This window comes from Curcuma longa, chromosome 14 (genome assembly GCF_044706935.1).
Source record: "Curcuma longa cultivar G26 ecotype Majalengka, Jawa Barat chromosome 14, ITB_CL_G26_1.1, whole genome shotgun sequence".
NCBI lineage: Eukaryota > Viridiplantae > Streptophyta > Magnoliopsida > Zingiberales > Zingiberaceae > Curcuma > Curcuma longa.
Window position 1 is genome coordinate 11187757 of NC_133874.1, and position 22821 is coordinate 11210577.

Genomic DNA, 22821 nt, shown 5'->3' on the forward strand with positions numbered 1-22821 from the left:
GGATTAACCAGTTTAGACTTAGGAACCCATGCTTAAACTCTAGTTCGGTTACGTGTTCTATGTGTTAATGACATGAATGATTTGTATTTAGCTGAATATCCAATGCCCGATCGATTGTATCCAGCCTTCTGTGACCCAAGCATCATATCCAAATACTTGGATCCAGAGGTGAATCGCTCAAGCGATCGTCTGAGTTCACTAACTTGGGTCTTTAGTTGGGAATTTTCTTCCTCGAGTTTAACTCGAGTCGAATCCTCAACTGAGTTGACCTGAGTCGGTGGCTCAGTGTTGACTTTCTCCTTGAGGAGTACTAACTCCTCTTGGAGTGATTCAACCAAGGCGTTGGACTTAGCTAATTTTTTTGTTAAGCTAATAATTATTGAAAATAGTCTTTCGTTACTTACAGCGGGGGTCGAACCTTTTGAACCGGATACGGATTCGTGGCTTTCGTCGCTGTCTGAGTCGCTGTCGCTCAGAGTTCGGTTCATCTTGGGCTGGAAGAGCGAGGAAGCTGGTCGTTGTCGGTTCCTCGTCTGACTCTTCGGAAGATGACTCGTCCCAAGTCGCCTTGAGGGCCTTCTTCCTGGTCCTCCGGTCTTTCCTCTGATTTGGGCAGTCGGCTATGAAGTGCCCTTTCCGACCACACCCATAGCACTTCATCTCGGTCTTGCCGGTAGATGCTGGTTTTGTTTTGTTGACGACCTTCTTGATTTTCGATCGTCTAACTCCGCGCTTCTTCCAGAACATCTTCCGGACGAGGTTCACAAGCTCCGAGGTGACTTCATCGTTTGTCTCGGATTCTGAAGACTCTGAGTCTTCTTGTACCTTCTTCTTTGCTCTCCGTTCTTGCTCGATACCTGCAATTAAAGCTATACCCTTCTCCTGCACTTCCGTATTAGATTGCTCATGTAATTCAAACTCAGAGAAAAGGTCATCGAGCTTTACCTTGGAAAGGTCCCGGGAAACTTTGTAAGCATCCACCATGGATGCCCACAATGTGTTCCTCGGAAACGCTTTCAAAGCGTACCTGATTATGTCGCGGTTCTCCACCGTCTGTCCGATTGCGTGTAGCCCGTTGAGTAGATCTTGAATTCTCGCGTGTAGGCCACTCACGGTCTCCCCTTCTAACATGCGAATGTTATATAATTTATTAAACAATAAATCTCTTTTACTCACCTTGGTGTCGGAAGTCCCTTCGTGAAGCTCGATTAGCTTCGTCCAAAGGTCTTTTGCACTAGTGAATGGGCCGACGCGGTTCAACTCCTCCTTGGTTAGACCACACTGGAGAGTCTGAGTTGCTTTCGCATCTGCTTCTATCTTCTTCCGGGTAGAAGCGTCCCAATGCTCGCAAGACTGTGGAGTTCCATCACTATCAGACGGGATTGTGAATCCGGTCTGTATGATGATCCACATCTCCACCTGTGTCTTCAGGTGACATTCCATCCTACTTTTCCAGTAGGAGAAGTCATCTCCTGAGAACAGGGGAGGTCTCGCGGTGTTGAATCCTTCTTGTTGGGCCATTAATCTAGCACACAAGAAAAATACGCAAGACGAGTTCCAAGACTTGGTCTTGGATTAGTAGTGCGGGAAGAAAAGAAAATTAAAAAAAAATAAAATTTCATAAAACTAATCAAAAATCCCCTCGATCAGTGGTTGCACTGGATTCGAGGACCCCGCTCTGATACCAATTGTAGGATCGAAAGAACGCGCTAGAGGGGGGAGGGGTGAATAGCGCGTTTCGCTTTTCAACCGATTTTTGATTTAACGAAAAATAGATATTGCGGAAGCGAGTACAAGTATAGAAAAGTAATGCGAAAGTAAAAACACAAGCACACAGACACAATCATTTTACTTGGTTCACAGCCCAAGGCTGCTACTCCAAGGCCCACGGTCTTTGACCGTTTCCGACGGGCAATCCACTAATAGGACTTGTTCCTCACGGACACAAGTCGATCGATTACAAAATCAAAGTCGATAACAAGATATTAAATTGAACTTTACAATGAATAAATACTTGTTACCAAAAAGGATGCCGAAGCTTGCTTGATCGTCGTTTCCTTGTGAATTCGGCGTAGCGGCGGCTTTAGGGTTGCACGAAGATGCTCAGGGCACCGTCGTCTCGACAGAGTGCTCGTGTAGGTCGTAAGAAGAGTTGTTCCGAACCTCTGGTCGAGCTGTTCTTTTATATAGTGCTCAAGTCGACTCAAGCAAATCTCAAGTCGACTCCAGCTCAGCTTGATCCACTTTCTCCGCGGTGACTTTGTCCTCAGGTCGACTTGAGTCCACCTCAAGTCGACTCTAGTCCGACGTGGCACCTCCCGATAACCTTCGCCTCTCTGCGTCGTTATCTGGTGCTCAAGTCGACTCTAGTCCTCGCTCAAGTCGACTTGAGTCCGACGTGGAGAAACAGAACTGCGCAGACTTCCGTTTGCGATTTGACCAGACTTCAGGTCGACTTGAGTTTCACTCAAGTCGACTCCAACACTGAAAAATCTGATTTTTTCGCTCGGAGTCTATGTGTTCATTCTCTCCAACCCTGCATAAAAAGTTAGCCAAATAACATGCAAAATAAGGGTTTGGAGAGTCAGTTCCTAGAACTGTCTCTTGGTCTTAACTTCAGGTCTCCAGTGAGACCCTGGGTTAGACCGACGCCTACTGTTCCCCTTGGGAACGCGTCCTGACCCACTCCACTCAGGAGAATTTTACCTTTGCCAACCAAGTCCTCCTGACTCGTTGGACTTTTGCTCGGCTCTGTCCTCAGCCCCTAGGATTTGCTGCTGTGGCTCGGTCCTCTCTGACCGCCCAGACTTCACCACGTCCTCCGGTCCTCCTGACCGTACTTGACTGGATTTTTGCCACGCCCCTTGGTCCTCCTGACCTTGCATGGACTTTTCACCTGGTGCCTTGACTCTGCCAAGTCTTCCGCCTGACCCTCCAGATCAGGTCTTTTCAGTGTCCTTTGCCTAGCCTCAACTAGGACTTAGCTCAACCTGTGCTCCCTACACACTTAGATTAACAATATCAGCTCAGCAACACACTTAACTTGAACCTAGTGCCATTATCAAAACTAAGGTTCGATCGTCTGGTCAGAGCCAAAACTCTGAGATCATTTCATCTTGTGTCTAGTTCCTTGTCTAGCTCCAAGTCTTAGTGTTTGTTCTTTTTTGTGTTCTTGTAGTCTATTTTCTTGGACCTAATCTCCTAATACTTGTTTCTAATTGAAACATGTCTTTGGAACGATCTGAACATTTTCTTGTTTGATTTAATGGCAAGAATCATTCTGCTTGGGCATTCCAATTTCATATCTTTGTCGAGGGAAAGAAAATATGGGGTCATATTGATGGAGCAGATCCTGCACCTAACAGCAAGAAGGAGAAGGAGAAATATGTGAAATCGGAGGTGAAGGATGCTCAGACTATGTCTTGGATCCTTGGAAGTGTGGAACCTTCCATACTTATCAATCTCAAGCCTTATAAGACTTCTAGAGAAATGTGGGATTACTTGAAGAAAATTTAAAACCAAGCAATATAGCACGAAGGTTTCAATTGGAACTCGAATTGGATCAGCTCAATCAAGGGAGTATGTCAATCCAAGAGTTTTATTCTTCCTTTGGAAATTTTTGGGCTAAGTATACCGAATTGTGTATGCAAGTGTACCTCCTGAAGGACTCATTGCTATCCAAAGTGTGCATGAGACTAGCAAATGTGACCAATTTTAATGAAGTTAAGGGGAGAGTTTGAAGTACTCAAGTCCAACTTAATGAACAGACAACCAGTTCCTTTATTGGATATTTGTGTAGGAGAGCTTCTTAGGGAAGTACACAGACTGTCTTGGAACAAAAAGCTCAACATTCTACTTCAATTCTTGTTGCCTACACTGCTCATGGGAGGTTTAAAGGAGGCAGAGATATGACTAATGTCCAGTGCTATAGTTGCAAAAGATTCGAGCACATTGCCACTAATTATACTAACAAATTCACAATTATTGTAAGAAACCAAGGCATATCATCAAAGATTGTTCCAGTCGGCTTCCAAAGAAATCTGAAACTGCCTACAATGTCTCAGTTAGTTCCTCAAATGCCCCTAGTCCTGGTTAGTCTTCTATTGCTCCTAAAATGGTCCAACAAATGATAGTTTTTGCCCTTTCTTCTTTAGGCCTTTTAGGTAACAAAAATTCTAATCCCGTGCCTTGATATTTTCATTCTGGTGCTTCCAATCACATAACCAACACTGCCTTACCTTTAAATAATGTTAAAAAAATATAAAAGAGAACTTCAGATTCATACTACTGACGGTAATTCCTTACCTATCACAGCCATTGGTGATATTTCAGCCTCTATAAATACTATTTTGTGTCTCCTAAGTTGTCCAGTAATCTTATATTTGTCAGTCAATTAGTTGACAACAATTGTTTGTTCAATTTTTAAATTTTGGTTGTCTTGTGCAGGATCAAGTGTCTAGGAAAATGATCGCGAAGGGACCTAAAGTGGGGCGGCTCTTTCCTTTGTTTCTAGCTCCCTCTCCGGTGTCAAATTATATTGCTTGTAATGATGTTCATTGTGATCAAGTGTGACATAGACGTTTAGGACACCCTAATTCTCATGTTCTTCGAGTCTTGCTTAAATCTGATTTACTTGGAAATAAAAATTTGACTTCTTTTAATAATGATATTGTTGATTACAAACCACTTCCTCTTCCTCTTCCTCTTCCATTGTATAAAAACCGCACCACCAAACCTTTTGAACTCATACATACTGATGAATAGGATGTTGCCCCTGTAATCTCTCATGAACATTACAAATACTTTGTTACATTTATCGATGATTTCACTCGCTTTACTTGGGTATATTTTCTTCGGTCTAAAAGTGAGATTTTTCCTATGTTTAAAATCTTTCATGCTTTAGTCGAAACACAATTTTCTGCCAAAATCAAAATCTTGTAATCCGATTCAGGTGGTGAATATATGTTGAATGAATTTTAATTTTTTCTTCAAAGTCATGAGATTATATCCCAATATTTTTGTCCTTTCACTCCACAACAAACGGTGTGGCTGAAAGAAAGAATCATCATCTTCTTGATGTTATTCGCACTCTTCTAATTGAGTTTTATATTCCTTCTCATTTTTAGTGTGAAGCTTTATCTATTGTTGTATATTTGATTAATAGATTACCATCTCCCAACTTGAACAATGATTCTCCCTACTTTCATTTGCTTGGGCATGCACTAAATTATTCCAATCTTTGTATTTTTCGATGCGTTTGTTTTGTTCACCTTCCTGCACATGAAAGAAATAAACTTACTGCCTAATCTATCAAGTGTGCTTTCTTAGGATATGCTGGAACCCACAAAGGATTTCTTTGTTATGATCCTCATGCCTGTCAAACTCATGTCTCTAGGAATGTTATTTTTTCAAAAATCAACCCTTTAGCACACAGTAGACCTCAAAATTCCCTTCTTTATCTTCTTTATCACATTTTCCTGAGTCACAAATACCAGTTCCAAGGTTTAAACTACACACTCGTCTTGCACATGATCCTCCAACGAGGTTCCTCCACATCTTCCTGTGGCATCTGATCTTGTTTCCAATGATCCACCACCTCTTCAAAGAAGCTCTAGACCTCACAGACCTCCTGAAAGGTATGGTTTTTCAACCCCTATGGCTATATGTCTACTACTTTGTCTTCTATTTCCATTCCCACTTGTTATAAACATGCTATGGAACATGAGTGTTGGCAACAAGCAATGGAAGCAAAACTTCAAGCACTTGAGGAAAACCATACTTGGGACATTATTTTTTGTCCTCCAAATGTTAAGCCAATTGGTAGTGAGTGAGTCTATACTGTGAAACTCAAGTCTAATGGGTCTTTAGATAGATACAAAGTTCAATTGACTAGTTGCTCTTGGCAATAAACAAGAATATGGCCTTGACTATGAAGAAACATTCGCACCAATTGCTAAGATGACCACAGTGATAACCATTCTTGCTATTGCATCCTCTAAATCTTGACCTTTATATCAAATGGATATAAAAAAATCTTCTTGAATGGGGATCTCAAGGAAGAGGTTTACATGAAACTTCCACCCGATATGTCAATGGAAGCTTCTCATGAAGTTTGCAAGCTAAAACGCTGTTTGTATGGGTTAAAGCAAGCACCTAGAGCCGGGTTTGAGAAGTTTCACAACACTCTTCTCACCTTCTCTTTCACACAAAGCTAATATAATTCATCACTTTTCTTTCTCAAGACAACCACTGGTATGGTCTTTTTCTTAGTTTATGTTGATGATATTATCATCACTGGTAATGACAATAAACTGATCACTTAGCTTCAAAACATGTTACATAGTACATTTAAAATGAAAGATCTTGGGCATCTCACATTTTTTGGACTGAAAGTTCACTCTCGTGATCATGGTTTGTTCTTAAATCAACATAAATATATCCAAAATCTTATTGAGCTAGTTGGTTTAAAGGATGCTACTGCTATTGATAAGCCAATGGAGATGAATGTGAAATATCGAAAAGATGAAGGCAAGTTTTTGCCTAATCCTTTTTTATATAGGCAACTTGTTGTTAGTCTTATCTACCTAATAATCATAAGGCCCGATATCTCATAAGTTGTCCATATAGTTAGCAAATTTATGCAATCACCTCAACATCTTCATCTTGCTGTAGTTCGTCGCATTATTCGATACTTAATTAGGTCATCTACTCGTGGGTTGCATTTTCCTACAAAAGCTGCTCTTCATTTGACTATGTATAGTGATGCAGATTGGGCTCGTTGCTCAAATATTAGGAAGTCTACAACGGGCTAGTGTATTTTTCTTAGAGATGCCTTGATTTCTTGGAAGTGTAAGAAGCAGAATTATATCTCTAAATCTTCCACGGAAGCTGAGTACAAAGTCATGTTTGCAGCTTGTTCTAAAATTGTATGGTTACATGGTCTTCTTTCTGAACTTGGATTTCCTCCACCTAATCCTCCACTTCATGGTGATAATACTAGTGTCATTCAAATAGCTACAAATCCAATATATCATGAACCCACAAAGCTGTGGACTGTCATTACCTTAGGGATGCTTTTATTCGAGGTGTTATCACTCTTCCTCATCTTACTATTGATCTTCAAATAGCTGATGTCTTTATGAAAGCTTTGAAAAGCCAACAACACAAGTTTCTCAATAACAAATTGATGCTGATAGACTTACCTGCATCAATTTGAGGGATGTCAATATATTCTTCCTTTCTTATTTAGGTTTGTTATAGCTATATATCCCTTAATTACCTCTCTGTGATTTTCATTATTGTTGTACATATTCTTGCAGTAATTATTGATTATCTCTCTAAGATTTTCATTATTATTGTATATATTTTTGTTATAATTATTCATGTATTTCTTCCTATATTAGATCCTAGGATTAAGGGATTTGATAATTCTTGATGTCTATATATTGTAATTCTCTTAGTGAAATGAGACAGAAAACATTTCAGAAATTCTCTTTTATTTTTTTGTCAAATTATACTATTAGTAGAATTCATAAGAAACTAGCTTAAGAATCAAACAAAAGAAGTTTACACTGAAAAACTCAATGAACTTGGGTATGTCTTCTGCAGACTCAGTAGAATTCATCTTCTTCCCTTGCTTGTCAGAGATGCTTTGCAATAACTCCTTGACTCCTGTAAAAATATAATACATTCAATAAAATTCCTGTGACATAAAGGATGAATACCTAAACTAAAACTTTATCATATCTGATAAAGATATAAGATGTCAGCAGGGCATAAGGGGTCCTAATTTCATGTTGACCAAAAAGAATACATTTTTTATTCAAAGGAGCAAAATCAACAATTAAGGAAAAAAATATTACAATTTATGCTGTTTGAGAGTTTGAATGTATATTAAGTCTCACATGGGTTCTTTTTCTATTTGGCTATAGCGCTATCAATATGTGCATACTAATCGATTCCTTGATTGATGATATTGTTATTGTTACTAATGTGGTAATAATCTATGCGATTGAATCTTACGGTCAGGATTCAGTCTTCTTTAGTGATATTGTTGTTTGATGTAGCAGCGTGGCCTCTCCTCCTCGGCATGCATCTGATTCACTCCAGTCTCTTCTTCCATGCGCCTACTCAAGATTTTCTAGCATTCCACATTTGTTTCTGCAGGTCCACTATCTCGAGCAAGTTGACTTCCATGCATCAAAATAAGACCTCCATTTTTGTAATATATACCTTATTAATTTCAATGTTTTTTTAAACTTGATTTGTGAATTAATTTAGGGAATTGAATAGGGTGGATTAAGTGGGGGACATGCGTAAGGGTTTAGTTTGAGTTCAAATTGAGTAAAATCCAGATTGAACCAGAGTTAGCCCAGAGGTTAGGTTGAACCCATTGGGTTAATTTAGGATTTGATTCCTATTAAAGCCCACTCTTTATCCTGTCCACTGGACCCCATCTCTCCTGCTTCAGTCTCTTATTGCAAGCATTAGGAAGATCTCTTCCTCACTGTGAACTAGGGAGAGACCTCTTGTTACCCTAGTGAGTGCCACACAATCCTTCTTGCGAGCTCCCAGGCAGGATCTCTCCATTCTCAAACCACCTACTTCCAACAATGCTCGTCTTTGGCCATTTGATGAGTTCTTTTGATTCTCCACCATCATTCTCTCTCCCCCTTCAATGTAGCCTGTTGATGGCATGAATTTCAAGATTATATCATGGCATGAAATGTTGTTCTTTGCTACCCGAAACTAGTGACATTTTTCTTTCCGACATGGGACCGGCACTGCGACCATGAGGTCGTTATGACCCTGCGGCAGCCCTCTGCGGAGAGCACCTTGACCCTCCGCGGGGGCGTGGAGGGTTTTGCGACCCTCCACACCTGAGGTCACCATGACCTTCTATGGGGGTGCCGAAGGACTGCGACCCCAAAGCGGTCTCCTCAAGGTAGTGACCCTCGCTATCACGTATTTTTTTAAATAGATGTTTTTTATTATAAATAAACTATTAATTATATATAATCATTATAAGTATAATATATTATTAATAATATCTAGAAAATATTTAAAATTTTAAATAATTTTAAAAATTATAAAATAATCTAAAATTTTAATATATATTAAAAATTGAATATGAATTTAAAATAATCTAAAAATTTTTGAAATTATAATTCTTAAATATTTCAAATAAATTTTTAAAAAATTAAAAATTTACAAATACATTCAAAAAAGTAATTTAAGTCTTTCAAATAATTTTATAATTTTGGATTTAATTTTAAATTTTGAGAATTACTTATTTTTAAAAATATTTTTAAAAAAATTAATAGGAGATATTATTTTATAGGAAAATAATGAAACATAAACTCAAATTTTAAAAATATAATATTAATAGTGAGAATAAAAAAGTACCGAAACTATATTAACATAACACAATACGGTACTGAAACCGTATTATTTCGGTCTGAGACCAAAACTCTAACATGGTAAAAATTTTAAATCATGGGTTATATAAAGATCAGCTATAAGTCCATATTTTTTTTTACACTAATCATAGATGAATCCGAGTTGCATTACTAGAGTCATAAGAGTTTTAAATATCGAGGTTCATTTTTGAAAAAAGATGGAGGGATCGATATAGATGTTTTATATAGGATACAAGCAAGATAATTGAAATAGAGGTGTCAGGTGTTCTTTATAATCATAAAATATCTTTAAAGCTTAGAGGGACATTTTACAAAATAATGATTAGACTTGTTATGTTATATAAAGTTGAATGTTGACTATAACTCGAGCACACAAGCAAAAGATGAGAGTTGCAGAGATGATATTAATGTGTATGTGTAGACATAGGAGGATGGATGGATAAGAAATGAGAATATTAAAGAGAAAGTCAGAAGTACACCTTATGATAATAGGAATATATATTTAAGAGACTAATAAATATCCTAATTAAGCGATGTGAAACGAAGATAAATACGCACATTAATCGAAAAAGATGAAGAACAAAGACGACTTAGTAATGATAAAGCAAGATAAAATTGAATTAATTATAGATGATGATGATATAATAGGGGATCAAGCTTAATGGCGTAGGAGAATCCATATAATCAATCCTACTCGAAGGATAAACTTGGTTGTAATCATTGTTTTATAGAACCAACAAAATTAAACTAAAATAAATTGATAGAATTTTAAATTATTTCACCACATTTATTTTTTTATTTAGTGTTTTGTTTTTTAAATATAAAAAATAATATTTAATGCTCAAGTTCTTATCAAATGTTTATAAATAAATTTCACATAATTACATAAAAATATATGTGATTTCAAACAAAATTAAATCATCAAAAATTGAAAATTCCTATGGGCTTCAAATTTGAAATTGCTTTAATTGTAAAAAAATGTCTCATTTTTCATTGCTCATTTTAGCATTCTACCTAATACAGGTTGAATTATTATAGGTATAAATTATTTTAAAATTAAATATGTATAGATTTTTACATAATTAAAGAATTAAAGTAAAAGTAAATATTGCTTGATAGAGAGATTCTGTTGTTGATAGACAATGTCACATATATGGATGCTCTTATCCGCATTGGAGGGAGCCTCTTAAAAAAATACTTCAAATCCAAGGCTTGTTATAAAATTCAAATCACATAATCACAAAATAGTATATCTTTGTTTTTGAAAATTGTGACAAATGCAACAATTGAGACAAATGCAAATAGATATATCATTGATACTACAAATGCTTTGCAAAGTATTCTATTGCTAGTTGCATTAATATTTAACACCGATTTGGTCTAAACTTTTCAAAAATCAAGACAATTTTGAAGAACTTTCATCTATATATTCATGTTTGAACATCAATTAAATAACTTTTAAAGATACATACTTTTAGTCACATTCAACAAGGAATTGTTAGAATTTAGTACCATGAAAATCTTAAATTTACCATTCAAACTTCTAGATAGTAGCACAAAAAAGAATGACACTGCAAGCAAATTCAAATCATAAGCTGTTAACAAGTCCGCCCTTGCATAGTTATGAATAAGAAATATAGGGATTTGTTTGTCATCATGTTAGAAAACTTGAGCATATTAGATAACAAAGAAAAATTAGTGAAGACATGGAAGTACCTGCATTTATCAGTGTCAAGCCAACTTTCGATTGGTATATTGCTCTCATGGAGAGAACTATCTTTCCATCTATTATTTCCTCAACCAAACCCTTTGTTCTTCTATCAATCACCTAGTATGTTTTGGTTATCAAATTCAATAAATCTAAAAGAGCTGCAAAAAGCAAATGCATTGGGTATCCTTTGGAGCAAAAGTGTCTGCAATCAAAGGCACTATGCTGAAAAACAGGATCTTCAGTAATAAGATAAAACCATATCATATATTTATCTAGCTAACGTGATAAGCTTGTTAATATTTTAAGAAGTATATCATTATGACTATACAGGTAAAATTAAAATATACGTTAAAGAGCCAACCTTTATATTGTAAATCATCTTTCTTCTTTGACAAAAGTGAAAAAGAGCTTAGCGACACACAAATCTCCATTTGCATTTAGATGGTAACCTATGAAGGGGTAAAATTTCGGTCTCTTTGACCCTAACTAATCTATTTATTTATCAATTATATCATGTATAATTTATAAATAGATCCCTACATATTTAGAATGAAATATTTTGGTGCTCAATACTTTACCTCAAGCTGGTTGAAAGGTATTACAAATACCAACTTGCTACAAATATATATTTAGTTAGCTAATCTTAAAACTAGACAACAATGCAAAAATCTTTTCAGATTGCACCTTTTCTCTACTATCTTTGCATTTAATCCTCTCATGAAAGACTGAATAAGTAATGTGCACGGCAATCCAACTATCACAATATGATTTCATTGGTTTATATAAGTATTACCATACTCAGTTATTAATTGTTTGTGCAAAATAAGTGCTACAACCTTATATTCTTGTTTTGCACTTAGTCTATCCACTTCTTGCTTTTTTAAGATGTCAAATTCATTCTTCAGAATAACAATATCAAGATATGGACTGCTTATATATATGGGGACCTGCCTAACTTGCAACTATGTACCAATGATATAGAGAATACCTCGATCATGACTCAGGAGACCAATGCATGAGATATCAGGTGTAGTGATAGTGCTATATAGTTCAATTTACCAATCAATCTTTGAAACTTCCCTAGGTAATACAATGATTCTCTCTACCTCACATTAATCTAACATTGGGGATCTAGAGGAGTTTCACAGGATCAAAGCTCTTAGCATATTAACTTCAATTATATCAAGCATACGCATTATGAGATAAATGTCAACCCTTGAACAATATATTTATAGATATTACGGCTTTTTATCAAAGAGCACACTTAAAGTTGAGTAATGCCCAAAGGGCGCACCAAAGTTTGATATTTCCCAAAGGGCGCACTTGTTTCCAATTATACCCCTCCCGCCTTTTATCCTTAAATTTAAAAAAATTGATTTTCTTTATTTAAACTGAACCAAATTAAAAAAAATAAAAACTTAATTATTTCATCCAAAAAAATGATAAATCCCAGATAATTTTTCAAAAATCTCAGTCTCATGGACTCAATCCCTGGGGGTGGTCGGTCCGGTCCCACGAAAAACTATAGTGGGTAAACTTTTTATAGTGACCGGCCCCACCGCCGAAATGGCCCCATATCAGAAAACCCCCTAAGAGATTTTTTGGAGGCACGGTACCACTAGGTTGATAAGAGCATACTGCCGAAACAGCACCTTAGCCGAGCTAAGACTTGAATCGCATAGCACCTCAGTCAACAAATATATATTGCTAGGAGGATTCGAACTCGAAACCTCAAGCAACAGGTGTCTCCATGCTTTAGTAGACTCAAATTGCACGCACCCATTTGAAGTAGGTTTATGTAGTGACCCATAGTTTAAATGTGTTCTCAGTTACTGTTTGAAGGAATTCCCAACATTGCTCAAAAAGATTTTTAAACTTTTAAAAGACTATTGTGCTAGTCTTCAAATAATCAGTTTAGGAAATGATCATCAGTTTAATGACGTAAATTTAAAAAAAAAAGTTTTTTAAGGTTATTAATGACTTTTGTATGAAACTCCTTGATGAAATAATTAAGTTTTTGAGCAATGATACACTACATGAAAAATGTAACATGAAACTCAACATGACACACTCCATGCAGTGGGTCCCACATCCATGCAGTGGCATGGAAATTATCTCATAACATTATAGAGATAATTTCTCCTGGATAATGCTTAGCAATAAGAAAAGTATTCAAGAATTATAAGTGGCATGGAAACTATTTCAGAAATTAAGTCGCCAATCATCTATTTCAGAAAATAACTAAAGCCATGAAATCGAAAGTCACCAATCATCTATTTCAGAAAATAACTATAAGCCGTGAAATTCAAAGTGGGTTACATGCATTTAAAATAGGTATTGACCTTGGTGGACTAGCTATGAAGTATTTTGTTCATTGGCTATAAATGAGTCTACAAGTGAAATTTAGGAGGAAAAGAACAAGCAGAGACCCATAAAACATAGGCCTGGTTGCAAGTGATACACTTAGATGCGGGTGTCATCGATAGAAATGCATCTAGTTGATGGTTAAGGTGCATAAAGATCCTGCAATTTCAATATATTATGCCTGCAAGATATGGCAGGCAAATGGATATAAAAATCACCTTTAGACCAACGTCTAGGAAAGAGATGTATATAAAAGCAAATGGATGTAAAAATCACCTTCCATGTTTACTTGAGAGCAAAAGTAGGAAGGCAATAAGTTAATAATTGGTTCGTTATCTACTTGGCTAGCAAATGCGAGAGACATTAGAGATGAAATTAGGTCCATCCACATCTTTAAAACCAGTAATTCTTACATCGGTGAAAATGAAGGGGAAGAAATGTGCAACATCTTCATTTCATATTTTTGCTATTATGGGAACAGTGGAACATAAATTACAACAAATGCATCTTCCGCATCGCCCTCAAATAATTGGTGCAAAGGGAAACTATTCTAAATTTTTCTTCTATTTTTCCCATTCAAGTAAACAGAAATTAATTTTATTTTTCTTGTTTCCCTTCATTGAACTGAGTTTCTTTCCTCATCCTTTTTAGCATTAGGAAAGTATATCAACATGAAATTGTGGAAAAAAGTTTGTGGAATCTCCAATTATAGCTTGTCAAATTATAATAAAGAAATTAGAAAGTTCAAATAGTAAGTTCTTTCAGTTAATCATAATTTAGCTATATTTAATATGACATGCAGATAGAATCGCAGGATACCAGAATATGGGAGGCACTGGATCCAGAACGCAGTCCAATGTCATATGATGAAACATGGGCCCACTCACTAATTTTGAATAGCCACCTGACATGCAACACATGTCATCTGGATTTACTAACTAGAAAGCAAAGATATTATTTCCAGGTGCAAGAAAAAACTCAGTAATAAGCTTACCCATAAGATGCTTGTTTATCGGTTAGAAATCCACCGGTCATAATGTGATTCCCAGTACCCTCATCAAAACATAAAGACATATGGATCATATCATTCAAGTTGTCGAACTTCCCAAGATCCTCACCACATACAGGACAGTTACTGATAAGCGGTTCACTGCAGTACACACACAACAGTAAGTCATAAAAAAGTAATGTAACAATTTGTTCATTACATGGTTTAATCAATCAAATCCTATACCATCAGATTTCAACAATTTTATCTACAAACATCTACAGTCATAATTTGGTGCATGAATGAATTCTATACTACAGGATTTTAAAATTTTATCTTCAACCATTTATTGTCATAATTTGATGCATAAATAGAAATGTGTCAGTCATTAATAAATTTAACTAAATTGATGAAATAGCAACCTTATCTGTCAGCTTGTTAAGACTAGCAAAAATTCAAGTCACATTGGTTATATAAAAGCCATTTTTAATGTCAAAATTAAATGTGAATGTGAATAAAGTGTGGTTTTTAAGGATTTTCATAAAATTAGGCATCTTTCTAGATTGACAAGAAATATAGCATTAAGCTGACTCAACCACCTCATTGCTTAACCACAATCTAAGATATACAATACCATGGATTGAAATCTCGAGTGGTATAGCGCGATACCGGCGAAAAATTTCGTTCCGCCCACGAACCGACACTGGCACAGGCGTTCCGGCCAGAAGACGTGTCCGGAGGCATCGCGCAGCCTTGGCGACGCCTCCGGAGGCGTCACCCTAGCCCAGCGACGCCACCATAGGCGTCGCCTGGGCCCTGCGATGCCACCGGAGGCGTCGCATGGACCGCGCACGCCCCCGGTCGCGCACGTGGTCAGTCACAGTTCCTTTTATTTTTGTTTTTCTAAATTAGGTTAATAAGATTTTAATAATCAATTCTTAGCTATAGTTAGGAATAATTTAAATACTTTATTAAAATCCATAAAATTATCTTATTATTTTTTAAAAATATTTTATTTTTAAATATTTAGATTAAATTCTTTATTTTAGTTAATATATTTTATATTTTAAAAATACCAAAACTATACCGGCACGGTACAATATGGTACCGAAACTGTATCGTTCCGATCCAGGATCGAAACCTTGGCTCGGCTCGTTATTTTAAACATTGTACAAAACTATTAAATATTAGATTTTAGGATCAGATTGGCATAAATTGTTGAGTTTAGCTATCAAATTGTTAATCCTAAACCCTATAGTTCAGGATATGCTAATAGATTAACCATTCTTAATGAGTTAACTTTAACAATTGGAGCCACAGCTGATAAGAATGTAGTTATGACAAAATTGCACATGGATAATACCTTTCCTGATGAACAGCTAAAAGTGAAGCCAACTCATCTAAGTCAACTACGCCATCACCATTCTTGTCTGCTTGCTCAAAGACCTCTTTTGTCTATTTAAGAAAAATTAATGGTAACCATGAACCTCAACATCAGAATGGTATTGGTATGATGAAAATTACTTACAGGGTGGGGGTCAAGAAAGTTGATGCAAAAAAGAATCATGAAGTAGACAGAAAGACAAACAAAAACATTTAAATAAACAGGAAAATTACTGACCTTACTTGCTGCTGTTTGATTACCAAATGCATTGATCAGCTCAGCAAATTCAGAATATGATAGTTGGCCATCATTATTTAGATCCTACAGAAAATATGTGAAATTTCAACTCTTATCCATTATCCAGAAAAGAGGTTTACAATCTAATGAAGTGTAGAGTTTTGAGTTTAGAGTCAAATATTAGAACTTAAACCAATTGTAGACAACCATTTGGAACTCTGTCATGCATATCTATTAACCACCAAAATAGCCTTAGTAACCTATCAACAGATGAATGGATATAGAATTCCATTCTTGGAGACTGTGTGCTACATTAAAATGACTCCTGGAAAGTCATCCAGTTTACTTAAAACTTATTTAACTCTCTCATAAACCAAACTTAATTTACTGGGCTTGAAAGCTTCTTTCAAGCAGCACGACTGAATTATTGGAAATCAATATTCAAGACACATACAATATATCTGCTTATTAATTCACAATGGAATAGAAGATCCTAAATGCTCCATCAGTTCAAATCATAATATAGTGAGGAAATCATATTCTCAGATTGAGTTTGCAAAGGGAAATCCCCCGACAGAAGGATATTGGATAAATGTAGATATTCAAAAAATGTAATCTAGTAATAGTCATGGATTGAAATCTCGAGCTATATCGCGCGATACCGGCGAAAAATTTCATTCCACCGACGGACCGACACCGACACAGCACCGACATAGGCGTTCCGACCGGGAGACACCTCCGGAGGTGTCACCTGGGTTTGACGACGCCTCTAGAGGCGTCGTGCGGCGTCAGTGACGCCACCGGAAGCGTCGCGCGGGCCCGACGATGCTTCCGCGGGCGGGCCGCACGCGCCCTCAGTCACACGCGTGGCTAGTTGCGGTTACTTTTGTTTTTGCTTTATTTTTTTTAAACTTAGGTTTAATAAGATTTTAATAATCAATTCCTATCTATAGTTAGGGATAATTTAAATAAACTTTATTAAAACCCATAAAATTATCTTATTATTTAAAAAAAATATTTTTATTTTTTTTAAATATTTAGATTAAAATTTTTATTTTAGTTAATATATTTTATATTTTAAAAATATCGAAACTATACCGGCATGTTACGATATAGTACCGAAACTATATTGTTCCGGTCCGGGACCGAAACCTCGACACGACTCGATATTTCAAACCTTGATCATAGTATATGAAATGAGAATACACATGACACAAATTTATGAAAGTTCACTTGTTTGTATTGTTCAGTGGTGAAAGTCTATTTACATTAGCACAACTTTTCATATCTGATATACATGCAGAGTGATATAAATATATTTATGCCCTGAGTATACGTAAAAATAATATACAAAGGCCTTCAGAACACCATCGACAATTTCTCTATGATGGAGAATTAGATAAAAAAAATGCTAAATCCCATGGCAAAACTGATGGTTGTTTGTTAGAAATGGAACTAATTTTACAAGAACATCACTAGTAGCACTATGCACATGAACAAAACAAGAATGCATATGAAAATTAAACATATATTCTTTGCTCTGATAAGATGTGAGGGTAGTACAGCTGGATGCATTGTGTGCATATCACATACAATCTAGAATATTCAAACTCTTCAAAATCCATTATTATTAATCAACTTAAACATCAAGTTTGGGAAAAAAAGAATTCAAAATTTAGAGAAATAACCCTTGCATTGATTCCCATTTTTGAAAAAAAAAACATATCCAGTTAAGAATCACAAAGGCGGTAGAATTTCTTCAAAGTACTTAATGGAACTTAACTAAAGAAAGGAAAATAAAGAAACAGAAAGAAATACCACAATTGATAAGATACGGCGTGCAAAGGATTTTTCTGTTTCAATTGGATCCTGTCATATAGCAAAAGTAGTAGTTTCAGAAACATAGATAACCAAGCCCAGTATTTCCCTTGCTTCACACAAAATAATGCAGGATGAGTATACCTCAACATAACACAGAATTGAAATAGTACCCACGCTCATATTAGCTGATGATGGATCTAAGAGGTTCAGTACCTCAATGTTATCCTCGGATTCCTGCAACCATCAGTAAGGAACAACTCTGACTTACAAAGATGAACACACACTAGATAGAAGTACTAGTGGAATTTTATGTTAAACTACAATCAATTACATGACATATTAAGCTTAAAGAAAATCTACAGGTAAAAGGAGGACAAGCATAGTAAAAATATCAACCATCAATTATCACACGAAAATAAAAATTGATCTTTATAGCACAGAAAGGAAATTGGCACAGGTATGTGAGGATTCTTCCACCTTGTAGACACATACTGCTTTCCCTGCCTGACTTAGAGTAGCTTCCTTGATATCAAGCAAGGCGACATGAGCAATGGGGATAGTCCATATGAGCTGAATGGTGAGACGATGTGAGAACAAGGGCAAGGCAACACAAGAAAAGAGCAAGTCAAGATCAAGTAAGTGCGTCTTCATGCCACGAGGAGGCAAGGACATAATACTTCCAGGCGAAACTCTCCCAAGTAAGTCATCTTCCAGGTGAACCAACCAAAATTTTTAGCTCCTTTAATTAAGTTGCCTTCTTCCTCCTCCCAATTCTACCCTCCTAATTGGTACTCTTTTTCTAATTCCAAATCCCTCCCTTCTCTTACGCTCTGTTTGGATGGGGTGAAAGAAGGTTCATTAACGGAAGAAGAAGGGAGGGAAAGGGAAGTATTTATATTCTCCTTGTTTGGAAGGGAAGGTTCATTAACGTAACATATGCTACCTTATTTGGGAGGAAAGGAAAGAGAATGAATGTTAAATATATAAAATTACAAAAATATCCTTACTTCTTAAAATAAATCTATATGTGAAAAAAACATGTATAGCTCATTAAATCTATAGATGTAGGATTTTTCTTGCCAAAACCATCTTGTGAGACCAACTAAAATCAATATTTACGACTTAAATAAATAAAAAAATTTAAAGAAATAATGAGTAGACATACAATAAGCATGCAAAATAAAAAATCTATACACTTTGGTACAACAAAAGATAAATCAACATTTTTACATATATTTCTATAAAAATTTACTGATGAGTGAACGATAATATAGTTTTGAATTGAATTAAATAATAAAAAGGTCCGAAAAAGATCTAAAACTTTTCCATTAACATTAATCTAGTTATCTTGTTGGCAATTGATAATAGAAGATAAATAGTTTATCTTCTTTTTTAAGCCCTAAGACAATGGAGGAGGAGGAAGAGATTATGATTACCTGTCTCTGTCCTCTTGAGTTTTATCCTTGAGAGAGATTTGCGACGAAAGCCGACGTCGATGTCGTGGAGTGCGAGCGATTAGATCCTATGACAGCTCTCGTTATGTGATGAGGAGCAATGGTGCAAAAATGAAATACCTAATAGATGAGTTATTTTAAAAATTAATATTTTAACATAAGGATAAAATTGGAATAATTTTTTTTAAGTTTTCCTTCCCCTTCCTTACGCCCCAAATCGGAGTGTAAGAAATTATGTCGATTCATGAGCATGCAAGGGTAAAGCTTACTCTTCTCTCCCCTTCCCCTCCTTAACTCACTCCATCCCAAACAAGGGTCAAGATTCTCTTTCCCCTTCTTTACCCTTCCCTCCCCTTCTCTCACCTCCTCCTAAACGAAGTGTTAATGGTGCCACTAGCACCACATGTTGGTAAGGCACCAGAACAGTAACATTCTAGCTGAGGGCCAATAGCATAGCTCAGAGCGAGAAACTAAAACTTGATTTCTATCCATTTGGTCAATTTTATCATTTCTACTTTTACTATTTCTAGCAAATCTACTATATTTTGCTAAAGTTAGATGAGTGTGCTCCCTCATCGATACCCATCAATATGAGAAACAATTTCAATGGGAGAAGGGAAAATTGCAAAAATAGGTATAGGAGAAGCATGAAGTACATTGCAAAGTTAAAGAGGGAACTAGAGCATCCATAAATAAGTATCACTGACCAATGTTAAGATAGTATGATCCGAATAAAACAGAAAAAATGAGTGTCTAACAAAATAAAGAATACACAATTGTATTTGCTTTTTAGTTTTTCTTCCAATGTATAATTGTATTTGCAATGTATAAATAGGAACCATTAACTATGCATTTTTCCTTCCATACAAGAACAATTACTTGATTTAAACAAAATTTTAACTTTATTATATATTATATTTTGCCTTCAAAGCATATTGGGGTGTGGTTGAGTCCTTAGGGTAAGGTTTGTCATTTCAGTCGAGTATGTTTAAATTGGATCAAATTCAGATTTAATTTGATTAGTTTAAAATCAAACCAAATTTATTTTAATTCAAACCAAGTTTAAACATTCAATTGGAGAAAAAGTTTAATCATTCAGTTGGAGAAGTTTGAAATGAGATTCAAATTTTTTTTCTTTTTTTCTCCCTTCTCTCTTGGGTTCCTCCCTGCCAACCTCCCACTAGATCTCTCCTCACTCTCACATCGTGTCTCTCACAAGCAGCACTTGATCTCTCCTCTCTCTCATGACGTTGAAGCAAACACCTGATCTCTCCTCCCTTGCATGATAATTAAGCCAACTCCTACGTGATCTCTCATCTCTCGCACGACACCAAAGGAACCACTAGATTATGCTAGTTCCTCCCTTCTTCAATAGATATCTTTCTCTCTCATTAATGATCTCATTATCTCTCCCTCCTTTGCTTCTCCTTTATTGTCGGCATGCCATTTTACATCTTGTCGCTTTCTCCCATCTGTTTATGTCAATATCACCATGTGTCGTGGTGTCATCGAGAGATCAAAACAAAATTTTTTGTTCTTTTTTAGCAGCATGGCTCCTCAAACCTTGGTGGATATATAAGATAATTCTCCTTTTCATGAAAGACAGAGCCTCAAATCATAATGTTATATAAAATAATAAGAACCATTAGATTTTATATTAGTTTTGGTAGCACCATGAACTTAACACAATGGTAGAAGATGTCATAAGGAAACTATATAAAAAAAGGAAAGTCTGGTGCACGAAGTTCTTGCTAATACGGAGTCCTGGGGAATGGTCTATTATACGAAACTTTATTCTGTTTTGCAAGAAGTTGTTTCTGTGACTCGAACCTATGACTTTTAGATCATATAGCAGCAACTTTATCATTGTGCCAAGGCTCCCCTTTGTCATAAGGAAACTATAATAAAAGGAATTAATTATCCATGAGATTAAAATGTACATAGAAAGAAGGAATGCCTCTAAGTAGAAATAGAATAAAAAGGATAAATGTAAGGTGGATAGAAATTTTTTTCTTGATGATTAAGAGAAATGTTAATGTACATTGTGGAAAGAGAGGGAAAATAAGTTGGTAGACGGAGAGAAGGGATGAATCTGTTGGTGCAGGGAGCACCAGATGATCGAACTTTAGTTTGGATGATGGCAAGAGGTTCAAGTTAAGTGTGTGGTGATTTCTAACGTGTTGATCTAAGTGTGCAGGGAGCACAGGAAAGTCGTAGTTGAGGCTAGGCACAGACAATTCCTAGTGGAAACTAGGCAATGGAAGTCCTAGTGGAAACTAGGCAATAGAAAGTCCTGGCTGGAGGCTAGGCAGCGGAAGCCCTGGTTTGAAGGACTAAGCAGAAGTCTTGACGGATCAAGTGCACCAGGTGAAAGTTCAGATAGGTCAGGTGGACCAGATGCATGGCAGTGGAAGTCCAGACAGATCAGGTGGACAAAATGTTTGGCGGAAAATCTAGACAGGTCAGGTGGACCAGATGTCTAGTAGTAAATCCTGAGGGCCGAGGCTCGAGGCTAAGCAGAAAGTCCAACAAGTCTAGAGGACTTGGTTGGCAAACAGCTAAATTCTCCCGAGTGAAGTGGGTAAGGGCACGTTCCCAGTGTGAGAACAGTAGGCATTGATCTAACCCAGGATGTCACTGAAAATCCGAAATTAAGACCATAAATAGTTGGAAAACTATTTATCCTTTCTTGTTACTTTTGCTTTGAGCTAACTTGTAATGCAAGAAAGGAGGGGCGGGAACTTTGATTTTGGGCGCCCTTATCTGGATCCAGGCAACCAGAGTCCAGCGCCCAGATTTGGTCTAAGCGACCGGACGTCAGTGGAACCAGACCAGCGAAGTAGTGAGGTTGCAGAGTCCTAGTGATCAAGACACCTCAGCTTCCAAGTGCCCGGAGTGGTTCCAGGCGCCCAGATTCATATAAGCGTTGCGGAAGTCAAAATTCATCCGGAACCTCCACGTCAGCATACAGGCGCCCGGAAAGGAATACAGGTGTCTGGAAGTGCCGAGTCAGCAGCGCCAATGGTGGATCGATGAACAATGTAGAGGCGCCAGGAAAGGGTTCTAGGGGCCCGGAAAGCCCTATATAAGAGCATCGAGGAAAACCCCTCAGATCATCAACTCAGAGACAACCGATGACTATCTGCGTGCGAAAGAACACCCAGGAACGTCGTTATAACGCCGAAGTACTGCACGAGAAGTCTGCAAATCTTCTACTTTGGTAATACTCATTCGATTTTATACTTGATTTCTAAGGACGTTAATATTTTTACCATTCCAATATTTTGTAATCGATAAACTCCCTTTCGTAAAAAGGGGAGTTAGTAGATTGCCCAACGTAAATGATCAAACAATCGTGGGCCCTGGAGTAGCAATCTGTGGCTGTGAACCAAGTAAAAAATACTCGTGTCTTTGTGATTTACATTTACCGCTGCATTTACTTT

At 36.6% G+C, this 22821-nt stretch overlaps 1 protein-coding gene across 1 annotated transcript in view; it reads right to left on the reverse strand.

Annotated features, from left to right (window-relative positions):
• LOC141844995 (phosphatidylserine decarboxylase proenzyme 2-like) overlaps positions 1 to 22821 on the reverse strand; it is a 76691-nt gene that overhangs the window by 15186 nt on the left and 38684 nt on the right. Inside the window, exons 6-13 of the mRNA XM_074732991.1 lie at positions 18066 to 18158; positions 17922 to 17972; positions 16104 to 16187; positions 15846 to 15937; positions 14489 to 14644; positions 14314 to 14398; positions 11136 to 11247; positions 7571 to 7671 (exon numbers count right to left, since the gene is read on the reverse strand). Of these exons, the coding sequence (XP_074589092.1) occupies positions 7571 to 7671; positions 11136 to 11247; positions 14314 to 14398; positions 14489 to 14644; positions 15846 to 15937; positions 16104 to 16187; positions 17922 to 17972; positions 18066 to 18158 (774 nt within the window). The remainder of the gene's footprint in view (positions 1 to 7570; positions 7672 to 11135; positions 11248 to 14313; positions 14399 to 14488; positions 14645 to 15845; positions 15938 to 16103; positions 16188 to 17921; positions 17973 to 18065; positions 18159 to 22821) is intronic.